The sequence below is a fragment of the Bombus huntii genome, chromosome 4 (genome assembly GCF_024542735.1).
Source record: "Bombus huntii isolate Logan2020A chromosome 4, iyBomHunt1.1, whole genome shotgun sequence".
In the NCBI taxonomy this organism is placed as follows: Eukaryota; Metazoa; Arthropoda; class Insecta; order Hymenoptera; family Apidae; genus Bombus; species Bombus huntii.
This window is the reverse complement of record NC_066241.1, coordinates 12,291,097-12,306,383: the sequence shown is the minus strand read 5'-3', so window position 1 is coordinate 12,306,383 and position 15,287 is coordinate 12,291,097. Positions and strand designations below refer to the sequence as shown.

General features: G+C 33.3%; 2 protein-coding genes across 27 annotated transcripts in view; one reads left to right on the top strand and one right to left on the bottom strand.

Annotated features, from left to right (window-relative positions):
• Positions 1 to 146: 146 nt before the first annotated feature.
• Positions 147 to 7,325, bottom strand: LOC126864704 (fatty-acid amide hydrolase 2). Of its 12 annotated transcripts, none has more exons than XM_050616285.1 (9): positions 5,420 to 5,956; positions 5,214 to 5,345; positions 4,548 to 5,133; positions 3,224 to 3,434; positions 2,857 to 3,060; positions 2,241 to 2,768; positions 1,780 to 2,169; positions 1,078 to 1,260; positions 147 to 993 (listed from the first exon to the last, which is right to left on the bottom strand). In XM_050616285.1, exons 4-9 carry the CDS (start codon positions 3,428 to 3,430, stop codon positions 895 to 897), a joined length of 1,611 nt encoding a protein of 536 aa, XP_050472242.1. In that variant the 5' UTR covers positions 3,431 to 3,434; positions 4,548 to 5,133; positions 5,214 to 5,345; positions 5,420 to 5,956; the 3' UTR covers positions 147 to 894. The 12 variants fall into 12 exon arrangements, 11 of the variants coding, with proteins under 11 accessions (XP_050472242.1, XP_050472243.1, XP_050472248.1 ...); XM_050616286.1 differs by having other exon boundaries at positions 3,224 to 3,430; positions 5,420 to 5,955; XM_050616291.1 differs by lacking the exons at positions 4,548 to 5,133; positions 5,214 to 5,345; positions 5,420 to 5,956 and adding exons at positions 6,948 to 7,114; positions 7,177 to 7,325.
• Positions 7,326 to 7,390: 65 nt separating this feature from the next.
• The window catches only part of LOC126864702 (cytochrome b5 reductase 4), a 30,983-nt gene continuing 23,086 nt past the window's right edge, over positions 7,391 to 15,287 (top strand). For 9 of the 15 annotated variants that reach the window (XM_050616280.1, XM_050616278.1, XM_050616276.1 and 6 more), the window contains exon 1: positions 11,554 to 11,700. Coding sequence is in view for 4 of the 15 variants with exons in the window: in XM_050616270.1 (XP_050472227.1) it covers positions 11,481 to 11,700 (220 nt within the window). In the remaining 11 variants the exon portion in view is untranslated. Of the gene's footprint in view, positions 7,734 to 10,102; positions 10,201 to 11,385; positions 11,701 to 15,287 lie in introns of those variants that run through there. The other 6 variants (XR_007689307.1, XM_050616269.1, XM_050616270.1 and 3 more) reach the window with 5 other exon arrangements.

The window sequence follows — 15,287 nt, the reverse complement described above, 5'->3', positions numbered from 1 at the left end:
TGATTTTTCTTTGGATTTATTTTATATTACAACAAATTGAAAAATATTTACAATTTTCATCATAAAGTAAATCAACAAAATTATAGATTAAGAAATGTTCATTTTTCACATTGGTTCACATTGGTAAAAGAAAAGTTGTGATAGAATAATGGGGAAGAAATAAAAATTTATTTCTTTAGTATATAAAATATATATGTATGTATACGATATATTAACATCAATACACATTATAAACATAAAACTTTAATACTTTATCACATCATTATCAAAAGCATCCTACTACCATGTAATTGGTTTTTTTCTCTATATCGTCCATCCACACATTCTCTCCCTCCCTTTCTCTCTCTCTCTCTTTCTGTCAATTTGTATGAAAATAGAAAACCCTATATAGAGATCTATGATGAGGTATATAAAAACGGTAATCAAATACAGTGTAGTAGTTTACTTATATACAAATGTTATTACTTCCTTCAACATGATTTTTGTTAGAAAAATGAATTTTTTAACATCAATTTATAAATATAAATATACGCACATCTCATATATTCATATAGTATATATTTATTACGCACAATTTTGCGTATTCGGCGAGACTTAGTTTATAATCGGTTACACAAACCGATAAAAAAAAATTCAGTATTTATTATATTATGTATACTCGTAAGAATTCTCAGCTTCGTCTCAGTTCCTTCTCAGTCCTTTCTCAGTTTTTTTCGAAGTATTTGAAAGATCTGCGTTTTGGATAAATGTTTGTACTTTACCTTAGTAATTGGCTGGTATCGATTAATCAGGTGTAAGTTAGTTCTCGAAAAATGATGATGACAGGGCATGGTAAAAAGAAACTTTATGCATCGTATTACGCACAGGATTATTGTCTAAGCGACACGTATCGTATCAAGCTACAATAGTTGGAGGTACCCAACCTCCAAAACCCCGTTCTAGTTCTTCACAAACGGCTATGGTTAAACGATCTTGATGTAGGCCACTAACAACCTGTAAGATACAATTTACATATGATACTAAAATTCTTATTTTACCATTCTAGTTTCATTAATACTAATAGTCCAGAGCTTATACCTGTATACCAATAGGAAGTCCTTGTTTGTTCAAACCTAAAGGACACGCAGTAGCAGGTAAGCCCAAAACATTAATAATTCCAGTGTATGAAAAATTGAATGGTTTAATCAACGGTTCGTAGTGCATTGGTGCCGCAGTTGGATGCGTTGGGTATAGGAACACACCGTCTTCACCTAAAATATCCTATTCGAAGAAAATTGATTAGAAATAAATATTAACAATAAGCATAGTAATGGTATTGATTTAGGAAAAAGATAAAAGTTCGGATATTTCTGGATACATGCTTCAACTTTAGTCAGTCGTTTTCTCGTCGCGTGAATACAACTACAAGATGAAAAGATATTTACAAAAATAATAGAGATCTTTAATAATTGGATGGAAAAAATTTCATTCTGCATGCAGAGCAATATCTTTCTTCTACTTATTAGAAATAACTCGTGATACCGTGAAAGACAAACTAGTATAGTCTGACCAGTTCGCACGAAATACTCGAGAAAGAAATCACGTCCATTTTAATAAATAGTATTGTTCCGTAACGCAATAGTAAGAAAGGAAGACGAAGAAGGTAGGAGCCAATTCCAATCCTGATGAGTTACATTACAGGCACTTGTGAATGTACATCATATTGCATCAGTAGTTTATAAAAGATAAGAGATCATTGATATAATTCATAAATATCAATAATTCATTACGAGATCATACCTGAAATTCTCGATAAAGTTCTTTACTTTCTTGTATGAATTTCGTGTGTTTATCGCTTCCATGCTTCACGGCAAATCTTTCAAACGTGGCAGTAAGAAGAGCTATCAATGTATGATTACTCAGGAACAGTGTCCATTTCAAAAATTCCCACCATAAATTTATATGACCCACTCTGTTCGACAATTCATACGTAAAATCTTTTTCGTCTTTACAACTCATATTGGCCATCCAGAGAGCGATGCTTTTTTTCATTTTTTTTATGTGGATCTTAGTCGCTTTAATTTTATGAGCTTTCTCTAGATATTGAACTACCTTTCTCATGGCTTCTCTTATCTCTGACTCAACTGGAGACGTGAAGTATTGGCCACCGTCGTCTTCCATATAATAAAACTAAATTGAAATAAATACTTATCACATACTACATACGACCAATGATTATAATATAAATATTCTATCCGTACCTTAAGCTTCGAAATGTCTACTTTTTCGTTCAAATGCAACATATCTGCGTTCTTGTCCGCAAGAATCTTCAAAGTAGGCAGTAAATCTTGTGCGTATCTGCACATAGGGCCAATAGATAGCAATCTGTTTTGGTCTTCGCTTTGTGCACTCGGGTATTGGCCATCGTTCGAAACCATTCCAGTAGAAGGTTTGTGCCCGAAAAGTCCATTGAAGTAGCTCGGTATACGAATAGAACCACCAATATCTGATCCTATTCCTAGTGGCGAACCAGCTGCAGCTTGTATACAACCTTCACCACCGGAGGAACCTCCGACAATATGTCTCGTATTATAAGGATTTTTTGTAGTTCCATATAAACAGTTAGAAGTTTCCCACCACATGGCTAATTCTGACACGTTCGTTGTAGCCAGAGGGATGGCTCCAGCAGCCCTCATTAACCTAACCACTTCTGCGTCATGTTCAGAAACAACGTTCTTACGAATGGTTAAACCAGCTGTCTGTTTCATTCCAGCAATTGCAATACAGTCCTGTAATCAAAAAAATTTACATTTGTTTTAATATACATATAAAACCATCGTAAGATGTCCATTGCATACTTCATGAAGTAAGATTTACCTTTGTTGTGAAAGGCACTCCAAAGAAGGGTTTTTCTTCAGCTAATACTTGAGGAGATGGAGCATTCTCAGATTTCAAAAGATCATCACACAGTTTTGCTTCTTTGAGGGCGTCCTCAAAGCGATCTTCCACTACACAATTTAATATTGGTTGAATTTCTTTTATCCTATCTATGTATGATTGTACCACTTCTTGTGAAGTTAACTGTAATCATATGTGCTCACTTGTAATTTGTATATAAACACTTATTAATAAATAAACAGAGATTGCGATCATTTTAATTTATTATTTTACAAGTGTCTAGAACTTATCTTACAGTCATTTGCAAACAGATTTGATTTGGATTGGAAGAACACAATGAATTTACCTGTTTATTTCGAATTTTTAATGCTAAAGTAGTTGCACTGTGTAAAAGCGTTAGATCCTTTATAGGAGGTTGAGACTCTGCAGGACCCTTCAAGAATGCAACGAAGGTATATATCCATTTTCCAATGAATTCAATTAGTCGATGAATTGCATTCAATATTTGTCCTTTAGGCTGCATTTTCCCCTGATCTTTGTGTTTAGTTGACATCTATCTAGGAAAAACGTAAATACTTTATGTCAATTACTATCGTTATACTATAAAAAATAGAAATATTACTTTATTTAATTGCGAGTGAAGCTCGTAAAACGTAATAGATAACAGAAGATAAATATAAAAGATCATGTAATTTGTTACAAGTTATCAGATTAATTCTGTGATTACGCAGAGAAAAAATTATAATGGCAAATAAAAATTACAATAAATATTACAGAGAACTATTAAATAGTGAAAACTATTAAATATTTATATCGCATCATTCATATGATTATGTATAATTATTTATAATTAAATCACATTAAATATGAAAGAACATGCCAGAATACTTTATCTATTTTTGCAGACGAAAACTCTAAATTTAAAAATTATATCATTTCGAGAACAACAGATTCCATTTTCATCTTTTGCTTATATCGTTCTATGTTACATGCTTATTTTTGAGAATTACGTTATTTTTGCGCTAACTGGCCTGTTTGAATATTTGCATAAACAGACATAGAGAAGAGAAGATAAAAAGAACATTTAAATAAGAAACAGACATTCTCAATAAAATCATACTGCAAATACTGATGGAAATATTTTACGATCGGAAATTGCAACACCAAATGTCCTTGCTTCGAGGCAATAAAAAATTGTTTTGTTAAAATATCTTTACACGATATTACATGAAACTTCCGAAGAATTCAAGGAGAAAAGAAAACGATTGAACGACTTTTAGCACAATCGCTACTAGTCCATCGCACGTTTTCTTTATCATATTTCACATAAAAAACATCGAGCAAATTACTATAAATTATATAAACGTCGCTATCATTACGTCGTTTAATGGTCATTGAAAGAGATCGTAGCGTCGCGTTAATAATGCTTTAACAGCGTGTAATTTAATACAGGGCGGGACAACTTATAATTGCGTATATGTACAATTAATTCATTTCAATCCGTCAGAGTCATCAAAGAAGGCTTTAGACAATTTGGCTTGAATCGTGTAGCAAGGATTATTTTATTATTATCCCTTCTGATAAGAATCACGTTGTCAGTCTAAACACCAGGATCGTTATCTTTCTCTGTGTTTATGTACCATTATGTCAATGTTGATTAATGGACTGACCTTGTGCAATTATCTCACTGTGTCAGCTTGCCGCTTTTATGGGAAACGCCGGTCAGTTTATCGATTAATCGGGCGTACACGGACGCCTTAAGGGACGAACACTAAACGTATCTACGCGAGTACGCGACGCACATTTGAACAAATTCGTTGAAAGTGAACGAATGCCGGCGACGCAATAATTTTAGCGCGCTGACAGACTCGATAATGATGTAATTGAGGTGTTACGCATCAAGGCTACTCAGCTACCAAGCCATGAGAGTTTGACAGTATCCGTCGGGCCGGAAATCAACTCGCGCCGCATTTCAGGCCGGTTGGCTACGCTTAAGCGTTTTCCATCGAAACTTCTTCTTGAAGTCGTTCGCATGCCGTAAGCGCAATTCTGCTTCCATTCCGTTAACAAGCAATATGTGAAAACTGACTTTTAGAGGTGTTATCAATCAGAATGATTCGTCAAATGGGTTCGTTTGTAATAGGCTAGCCGAGCATAGTCACGAAGTTACTCGCGTAACGGTGGTTGAGTCTCTGCGAGCGTTCCAGCGATAGATTATTTCTGTGACTTAGAAGTCAAATTGATCGACCGCGCTTTCTGAAAAATTCTTCGTTTTAGTACTAGAATATACAATTTATAATTTGTTCGATGTTTTCAGAAATACAAAATGATTTTACCTTCGATGGGAGTCGATCAGTTTGACTTCCGCATAGCTCGTTTATGAATTTTATTAAATAGATTTTTTCGTTGCACGTACTCGACGAAAGTTACGAAGGCTCGCGTGAGATCGACTGTAGGAAACTGTTTCGCTATTTCAACGTATAAATTGATGATTAATAGTTGGGCTATAGAATGTACGCGGCTAATTGATACGTTTACTTACTATTCTGCTATTATACTTTATTTGACGAGTCAGCTGGAATTACTCGTTGTATATTAATGTGTAATTCAGTATCATATGACACTTTACGAAAATTAAGCTGATTTAAGTCACGACTTATCGACAGTGCAATACCGCGTCTCGTATGACGTCGCTTTCCCCAACGCTCGTAGTCGACTGACACCACTTATACCTTCACCGGTTCTGATTATACGAGATCCGCGCAAACGCTATAGTTGCTTGCCGGCCTGGGACTTACTTTTATGCATCGGAGAAATATTTAACGGGTCGGGGATACACTTGTAAGATGGCTGCCTAGCAGCGATGGATAGATTACTGTTACGATATGATGTTCATAACTTCGCGAGATACGCTCTGTGTTGATATTACGTTTCAATAGCCCCTCAAAACCCGAATTTTTGTATTATTGATTTAGTAACATTTCAGCATTTCGTATCGCAAGTCTAGAATTATGACAAATCGTCAATTATATTATAATGTTAAACTAATTCTATATAACGTTACAACTTCCGTGGAAATTTCACTATTTTATATTGTATAAGGTTGGATTTACGAAGATTATAATGTTAAATTAACTTTATACAGTATCGCAATTTCTATAGACAGATTTTATTAGTCGATAAGATGTTTTTATTATCAATTTGATAACCTTTCAGTATGTTCCATTATAGATTACGATTACAGTATTAAAAAATCTAATGTTATTATATCATGCTAAAAGAATATACTATCTTATCTAGATTCATATGTGTATTAGATTTATTATATAAATTTATCAAAAAAGTATTTATATGACAATAAGATCGAATACTAATTATATATAGAGAGATATATTAAGTTGACAATGTTCTTGTCCATTTTATGTAATACGTCTTCGTTATCCTTATGTAAGTTGTTTTAATGCTCTCTATTTACTGGATTAATAAGACGTCTGTAATTGACGCCGTTAATTTTACACCGATAGGCGATTTTAAATGTTTATTTGTGCTTGATTTTTGCCATGCGGTTTTAAACGTTTTAGTTTTAGTTTTAAACATGTACGTATACATTTTCAATACAAACTGCAAAGATACATATTTAGTTACACGTTACATTAAATGTTAGTTACAACTACCTTATACGATATTTCTCTCATTTTATCTGTTCATTTATTCTCTATTTTTGATCTTCTTCATTCATTTCTGTATCTTTCATTCTAAAATTTCAATAAAAATATGTTCAGTGTACACAGTCTAGCTTCGTTAAAGGACCATGAGTCGGGATATAATGTGGCTAGTTACTGAGACAGGTGCATTTCTTAAAAATTCCGAGAAACCTTCTCTGTTGGTTATGAAAACAGATACGGATACCAAAGACATTTGTTTACTTACTTGATATACATGTACTAGGTAGAAACAATGTAGTACAATTAAGGAGCTGTATCCAGCCGCGCCCAGAACCGTATAGATTTTATAGAAACACTTCAAATTTTAGACTATAAAACTTATTTGAAAATTGTCATTATACTTACAATCTTTACGATGTATAAAATCCCTCTTAACTCCCACTTAAATATAATTGCCGTATTAACACATTGTTGACGGGAGACGTGAATCGAAATTTTAAAAATAGGAGATGTTAATCGAATGAATTTTTCATTTCATAAACATTGACATATTTTCTAAAACTATGCGAAAACTAAAATTTATTTCACAGTATACCGTTAACAATGTGTTCATAAAAATTTAACCTATATTAACCTGTATATTATTAAAACACACGAAGAGGCGTCTCCACTTTGACATGTCACGATCCTGAAAGGGACTCTGGTATATATGTAGTAACGTGCTCCAGAAATACTTCAAATAGTTTCAAACGTATGCATGTAGCGGAAAATTCGAATCGTTCGACGAAACCAGTTGCAACAACTGGTGGGGATATCGATGGTCAGTTATTGAAGTACAATACAGGTCAGTTAACGTGGCACTACTGTATTCCGAAAATTTCGGAGCATTAATTCATGAGAAGCCACCAGATGGCAGCTCGATCGCACGCCATTAACGAGCAAGAAAGAGTGGGGAAGAGGGCATGGCGTCAATGTGCGCGCGCGTGAGTATATGTGTACGAAGGGTGAATGTCACTTTGTGTCCACTTGCTTCCTTATCACTCGACAAAGAACTCTCATTATCCTTGGTGATTTTATTATTGGCCACGTCTCCTGCTAAGTTAACGACGTAGCGGTATAGTGCAGCGAAGACTGGACACCTACGTCTTCTGTCGTGACATGCGGCTCACGATCGTCGATCACCTTTTTGAGGTTAGCTCAAGACCGCGCGGCTAAGCGCCGCGGTATTATCTCACGAAAACGTCCACCGTCTACGCGTATCTATCTTTTCCATTCTTCCTTTGATCGAAATTGTTAAAACACGTTGAACAATTCGTTGGAATATTTCGAAGATAGTTTCGAGGTCGAAACACGATTTGGGTGTCGCCGTTGCGTTTCTACGTCTCGTCTTTTACTCCCACCCACGCGATTCAGTTTGATTACCGATTAGCTTTATTAATATTTCCACATAGAGTGATTCAAACTCTACCCACGCCAGCTTTGTGTATTAGTTTTGATAAAGTACGTTCATTTTCATGATCGCGAAATAAAGCACCATATGTTTCTTTTATGTATTTTTCATCGATTTTTCTTTTATTGTCAATGTTTTTATGTTGTTAGTTTGTCAGATCAATTTTGAGGTATTTGTGAAAACTAACTCTAATAGTGAACTATTTATTAGGATCAGAACGTAATTATCCAATAAAAGCTTAATATTTATAAAAAGAATAGTATAATTCGAAATGGATGTTTCACGTGTTTTTTAATACTAAGCAATGCATATTCGAAGTATCTTGTTATACATATGTAAAACTTGAAGGTTATTAATTAAATTGTAAAAAGAGCAACATTTTTACACTGCCAAGTGATTAAGTAGTTAATAATTTCCTAATAAAACAGATACGTACAACGTAAAGTTTTCTAATATTGCTTTCTAATATTGTGTTTAATATAAATTATTTTACATCGATTACAAGGGCAAATATTCTATTCCATATTTTTTTTTACATTAATATCTAATTAATACAAAGTAAATATTCGTTTCCTTAATTGTTTATAATATCCAAATGATTTTTCATCCATTGATTTACGCAATTAAGAGTCAACGTTGCGTTAAAATATTTTATACATCATTTTTCTCAATCAATCCACATTATTGGATTCTGTGTTGAAACGTTATGATTATTATCTTTGTGTGTCATGCTTGAAGAAATTGAATACCATTATGATAATGTATCTTTTTTATAAATCATAATAACTTCTTCTTAAGCTTTTAATCTATTTAATATTTTCATACAGTTTAGTTCTCCAGCGTTTAGTAGTCTGTTTAGTATTCTAACACATGTTTTATCTCTAGACAAAACAACATTTCATTGCTTCGTCTCAAGACTAATTGTTTTGTTTTTCTAGTTACTATTCGCTATATATAGATTATGAATATTACGACGAAGTTTCCTGTCTTCTTTACCTTCAACTATATACCTATTTAAAATACGTCGTGCTGAGTCTTTAACCTTGTGTCATCGTATATCTTTTCGTATTCTACGTTTGCTGACAGGCTTATTTAATAGCGCGCTATATATTTCGTTTATCGGTTTACTGAACCGATTCCAACGTTGTATTGTGCTTCGTTCGCACTCCCGAAACCTATTTTAATTTCTCGGTGACACGTCCTTTATTTGTATTATTGTACATTTCCAAATCAAAGAATTTTTGAACCCTTTTTTTTCAATATCACCGACTTTCCTCTCTTTTCTTCGAATTTTTAACAATACGCAATAAGGCTGTAATTTCGAACTTCCCAATTATAAATTTCCAATTATAAAAATGTCTACAACTTCTCTCGCTTCCATATCTCAAACGTTTCTATTTCATTTTATAATTTTTACAAATGCGCTACAAGGAGGTAATTTCAAATTAAATTAATTTCGAGATTCTCTTTAGATTTTATCTTTTTTTTTTTTCGCCTGTATACTCCTATACCGTGTCCAGAAATAGAAGATAATTTATGAAATAATTAAAACAGATGTTTACCTCTATATGTATGTGTGCATATATTTATGTCGGAGATGAAAGGACACCGGAGCCTTCCCTCTGGAACTTCGGGAAAATCCGTAAAATTGTAATCAAAGTTTACAGTCGTAATTAAACAATTTGCCCTCATTCTGCCCAATTGTACTTGTTTGCGATTTGTGATAATAAACTTGGGCTCAAGGCGACCATCAGTCGCCGAACGTAGCCGCGGTCAACGGAACCGGCGCTTCGCCTAACAAAGGTGTGGAGTTATAGTATGACCCTCATTAAAAGAAATACCAATAGAGGTACTTGACAGTAAAACATTCTAGCGGTTCCTTCGGACAATGAATACCTGATGTTGAGGCATGTACACAGCACATGTCCAGTTAGCCCGAGGACCCGCTATAAAACCTGGATTTTTCCGGCAATTAAGATTTTCCAAACGGACAGACAATCTTTGTCCCAAATTGACCAATTGACAGCGACGTCAATTTCCCTTACTTTCGGAACGAGGGCTATACTCGACGAATCCGATGATCTCGTGTCCTTAGACACACCCCATCATAGTTTTCCTCTGTGGCATCATTGGGACGAAAATTCGTTCTTTCTTGAGATCCCACCGACGAAGAGAGCAGCACCTGACGATCAGTGAGTTTGAGTTAGAGTAAGTATATCTTTCATCCCGTTGACCGTGGATTCGTCATCGAAGCTAAGACCAACGTCACTAACATCGCAAGTGCCCAACCACCGCTGTTGATTGTCGAATCGGTAGTGTCCATACTCGTAGCATCAGGTCGTATCTTCGTTATAACACAACGATGGCCAACTCCAAGGGAGGTCTATCAAACGCCCACAACCCTGTTCCTGACTCTTCTCCGACATTTATTTTGATGAAAATGAAATAGTCTTCGATGAAAATTTGTCAAAGATCGTAAGTTTCTGTAATTCGTGAAAAGCGAGGAGAAAGCAACACAGATATTCTTCTACATTTCTCTTTACATTTGTCTGACGATTATCTCTTTACGATACCATCCGAGCTAGGTAATGTCGCGATAAATTTAAGCGAGCGTGACAAAACTCTATTTGTCCAGCGATTCCGTACACGGGAAGAAACTTCCGGCAGTCAAAGTGCTACCATCAAACAACATTGTTACCTTCTATTTTGAACGTTTCTGTACGCACGAACATCTGGATGATTTTGCATTATGTCATTACCAATTTCACGTGTACAATTATTTCTTCTGCGTGCAACGATTTTTACAATTATTTTTTATAGTTTAAAGGCATAGAATACACCTTTTTTCATACGATGCTTTATCTTTTTGTTTTATAAAAAAAAAATAATTGGTTTTAATTATTTGACTGATACAGCTGATTTAATTACGCTTGATTTTTAACTATAAAGTTACACGAAATTAATTTTATATTCTGAAGAAGTTGATGAATATAAAAGTAATTTTTGTTATTAATTAGTTCTGAGTCAGCGAGCAGTATTTTACGACTGTTTTCGACGTTTGATAAAATATCTCATCAATAAATTTCAGTTTTCATGCAAAAATCGAATCTAAATAGAAATTTCTTTCATTTCTTAAACAGTACGTCACTTTATTTTTTATATTCTTGCATTCTTTAATGTAATGGGCGCATAAATGCAATGTAACAAATGCGGTAGGAATTATCACTTCATAACATAAACATTCAGTACAAACGCATGAAATCCAATAATCGTATTAAACCCAGTAGAACCGGCTTTAATAAAAGAAATCTTCACCTTCACCTTCCATTCATAGCAGATCATTCCTCAAACACGAGCCAACCACTGTATCAGTTTCTTCCTCTGTTTCTTTAGATTCGACGTTATACTATGACACAGTCCATGCTGGAGAGGATATAAACTACAAACTTGTTTCTTCAAACAAGAATACAAATAACCAAGAGATCAGTATGAAGAAGAGTCTAAGCAAGAATCAAGGAAAATCAGATGATACAGAAACGAAGGATATTCGAGAGAAGATGGAGGAGATCGACGTGAAGCCCTCGTCGTCGACAAATTCTATGGCGAACAAGCCTGCATTGTTACCTAGTGGTGTTGGTCAAATGAAGCAACTGCAGGGAGCGAAGATGGTTAACCAAACGGAATCATCGTCATCTGGCTCGGCTACGGGTGAGCTGATACGTTGATTATGAAGAAATAGTCTTTTGAGCTTGGCTTTTAACTGTTTGCTTATACTTGGATGGGCGAGCTATTTTATTTTGTCCTATTTTATTTTACTTTAGTTAAAAATCTATTGTATAGAATGGCTCAACAAACGTAAGTAATTAACTCATGAAGTGTTATCATTATAGTGTTAATGTAATTTATTTTATCATTTAGAATTTGCTTTTAATTCATTTACATCATTGAATTCCTTTCCTAAACGATTGAATTGGATCTGCATTTTGTTAATGCAACATTTCCTTTTGCAGTCTGGTTTTTTATTCTTATTATTATCATGTGATTCTTAAACTGGATAAATCTGCTTTTTAATATTGTAAAGACTATTGTAATATTGTATTTGCTTGCTATTCTCCTTCGTTGCTGTATCTTCTTTCACTTGGCTTCAATCCTATAATTTCATGAAGTTTGAAGAAATTGAAGCATATTCTTTTTTTATATCATAGAAACTCCTTTTCATGGCTTTGATTTATGTAGCAAGCCTGTGCAATGTGTCTGCCATTTTAATACTACAATCTTGTATCTTAACAAAATAATATTCTGCTTTACTTAATGGGACCTTTATGCAGTTAATTACTTCCTTATTATCTCGTGAAATTGATGGAATCTAAATTCTTGAGTGCTTGATGCAGAGAGAAAGAGAGAGAGAGAGATTTGTTCTTTTGTTCCCAATTTATTTTTAGCAAGTTTCAATATCTTTTCTTTAGTAATAGTAATTATAATGGAAATGAAACGTGTTTCGATATAAAGTTGAAATCTGTTATATCTTCTTCTAATATTGGTACAAAAGTATTGGGAAAAATTTCAAACGAAGATTGTTTTACTCCTGCAAACAGTTAAAAGTTTTCCGTGCTTTGTTCTCGTTAGAAGAAATCCATCATCGCTGATCATCGTTGCACCATTCTGCTCTCTTTTAAGCCACGCTTGCGATTTAATTTCGAAACGGGCATGAATCGATCCGAGGTTCCGCAAATTGTCCCGCAACTTCGTCAAACTCCAAACGTTTCCAGGCGTTCGACATTATCCGGGACGCGTCAGACACTTCAACAAATTGAAACATTGATTAATTACCGCCAAATATAATTTAAACCCCGTTCGTTAAGCAAACTTTGATCACGCTTTATGAATTTCCGCTTTGATGACATCGCTTGACCCATAGACATTGCGCAACAGCATCTACAAACAAAATTCGTATTATATAAAGCCAGAACTTTTTGCAAATAATATCCAAGTAATTTATGGTGATTGATACATGAATTTTAAATTACAAATTCTAAATTATGAATTCCAACTTCTAAATAATACAAACTATAAATCATGAACGATAATATAATACTATATTTTCTTCAAACATCTGACTATAGTTGTTATTAAATATGACTATAGTCTCGTTCGTAGCAAGATTTCATTTTGATGTAAACAATGATACGCTTTATTGATATGTTTTATGGATATGTTCTAGAATTCTGTTCGTCTTAAAAATTGATAACTCTCTTAGAATTGAAACTTTTGTAGTTGGAGAAATTAGTTAGTTTCGTTTGTTAGAAATACGTTTTTTCTAATATTTTATTTTATTTATTAGAAATCCATAGCATAACGGTAAACCTGCTAGTTAGTGCAATTTCACTGACGAGTGCAATCCGTTTAATAGGATTCGAACTCACAGCCGTGATCTATCCTCAAAATTAAGTATCGTTAGCTTCAATTTGAAACTCTATTTCATCAAAGTTTAAAAAACAAATTGGAAATTAATATATAATAAATATATACCTGGGGCACATTTGTTTCTAAAGCTTGAAATATGACTTCTCTATACGTTGGTAGATAGAAGAAAACTATATTTCTCTATTTATCCGTAACTCCATTTATTAAACACTAACGTTTAATACTTCATTTTTCATTCACACAACTCTTGCCGATTAAATTCGCTTATTTGTAAATAAATTCTTTTATTAAATCTCACTTTCCTTTCTCCTATTAAATTTCTGCAAGCTGATAATAAATTCTCTTCCTTAACTCTTACTACTTAGACTATTACCATTGCTATTACTATCACTATACTATTGCTATTTCAATCAATATAATGAATAATAACAGTGGAAAGAATTGATGAACTCGTATTACATAAATGAAAAATTCGCTCATCTGTAAATAAATTCTTTTATTAAATCTCACTTTCCTTTCTCCTATTAAATTTCTGCAAGCTGATAATAAATTCTCTTCCTTAACTCTTACTACTTAGATCATTACCATTGCTATTATTATCACTATACTATTGCTATTTCAATCAATATAATGAATAATAATAGTGGAGAGAATTGATGAACTCGTATTACATAAATGAAAAATTCGCTCATCTGTAAATAAATTCTTTTATTAAATCTCACTTTCCTTTCTCCTATTAAATTTCTGCAAGCTGATAATAAATTCTCTTCCTTAACTTTTACTACTTAGATCATTACCATTGCTATTATTATCACTATACTATTGCTACTTCAATCAATATAATGAATAATAACAGTGGAGAGAATTGATGAACTCGTATTACATAAATGAAAAATTCGCTCATCTGTAAATAAATTCTTTTATTAAATCTCACTTTCCTTTCTCCTATTAAATTTCTGCAAGCTGATAATAAATTCTCTTCCTTAACTCTTACTACTTAGACTATTAGCATTGCTATTACTATCACTATACTATTGCTATTTCAATCAATATAATGAATAGTAACAGTGGAGAGAATTGATCAACTCGTATTACATAAATGAAAAATTCGCTCATCTGTAAATAAATTCTTTTATTAAATCTCACTTTCCTTTCTCCTATTAAATTTCTGCAAGCTGATAATAAATTCTCTTCCTTAACTCTTACTACTTAGACTATTACCATTGCTATTACTATCACTATACTATTGCTATTTCAATCAATATAATGAATAATAATAGTGGAGAGAATTGATGAACTCGTATTACATAAATGAAAAATTCGCACATCTGTAAATAAATTCTTTTATTAAATCTCACTTTCCTTTCTCCTATTAAATTTCTGCAAGCTGATAATAAATTCTCTTCCTTAACTCTTACTACTTAGATCATTACCATTGCTATTATTATCACTATACTATTGCTACTTCAATCAATATAATGAATAATAACAGTGGAGAGAATTGGTCAACTCGTATTACATAAATGAAAAATGATAACTAAAAGAGAAAGATAGTGAACTACAATTATATTAAATGATAGTTAGACAATGAAAAGAAAATAAAATTCATATATATTCCAATTATACGAACAGTTTATTGAACAGTTGTCTTCTGAAGACTTCGGATGGATGGAATCCTACTGTATAAGGAGATAGGGATGGCAATACAATGCATATTTAAATCGATACATCTTTAAAATTGATTCTGGATAGCCAAATGCCATCGTCAATCGATTGGATATCTCTATGTGCCTCAGCAGTCGATTATTCAATAGGATCATGCCCGGTTCGCATTATTGGGTCAGGATAGGGCAGGGCAGGGCCGTTTGGCG

Coding starts and splice junctions, on each gene's coding strand:
- LOC126864704 (XM_050616283.1), bottom strand. CDS start 7,221: ATGTCAAAGTGGAGACGCCTCTTCGTGTGTTTTAATAATATACAG. Junction 3,061..3,223: donor TAAAAATTCGAAATAAACAG/GTAAATTCATTG, acceptor ATATGATTACAG/TTAACTTCACAAGAAGTGGT. Junction 2,170..2,240: donor TAGACATTTCGAAGCTTAAG/GTACGGATAGAA, acceptor ATTTCAATTTAG/TTTTATTATATGGAAGACGA.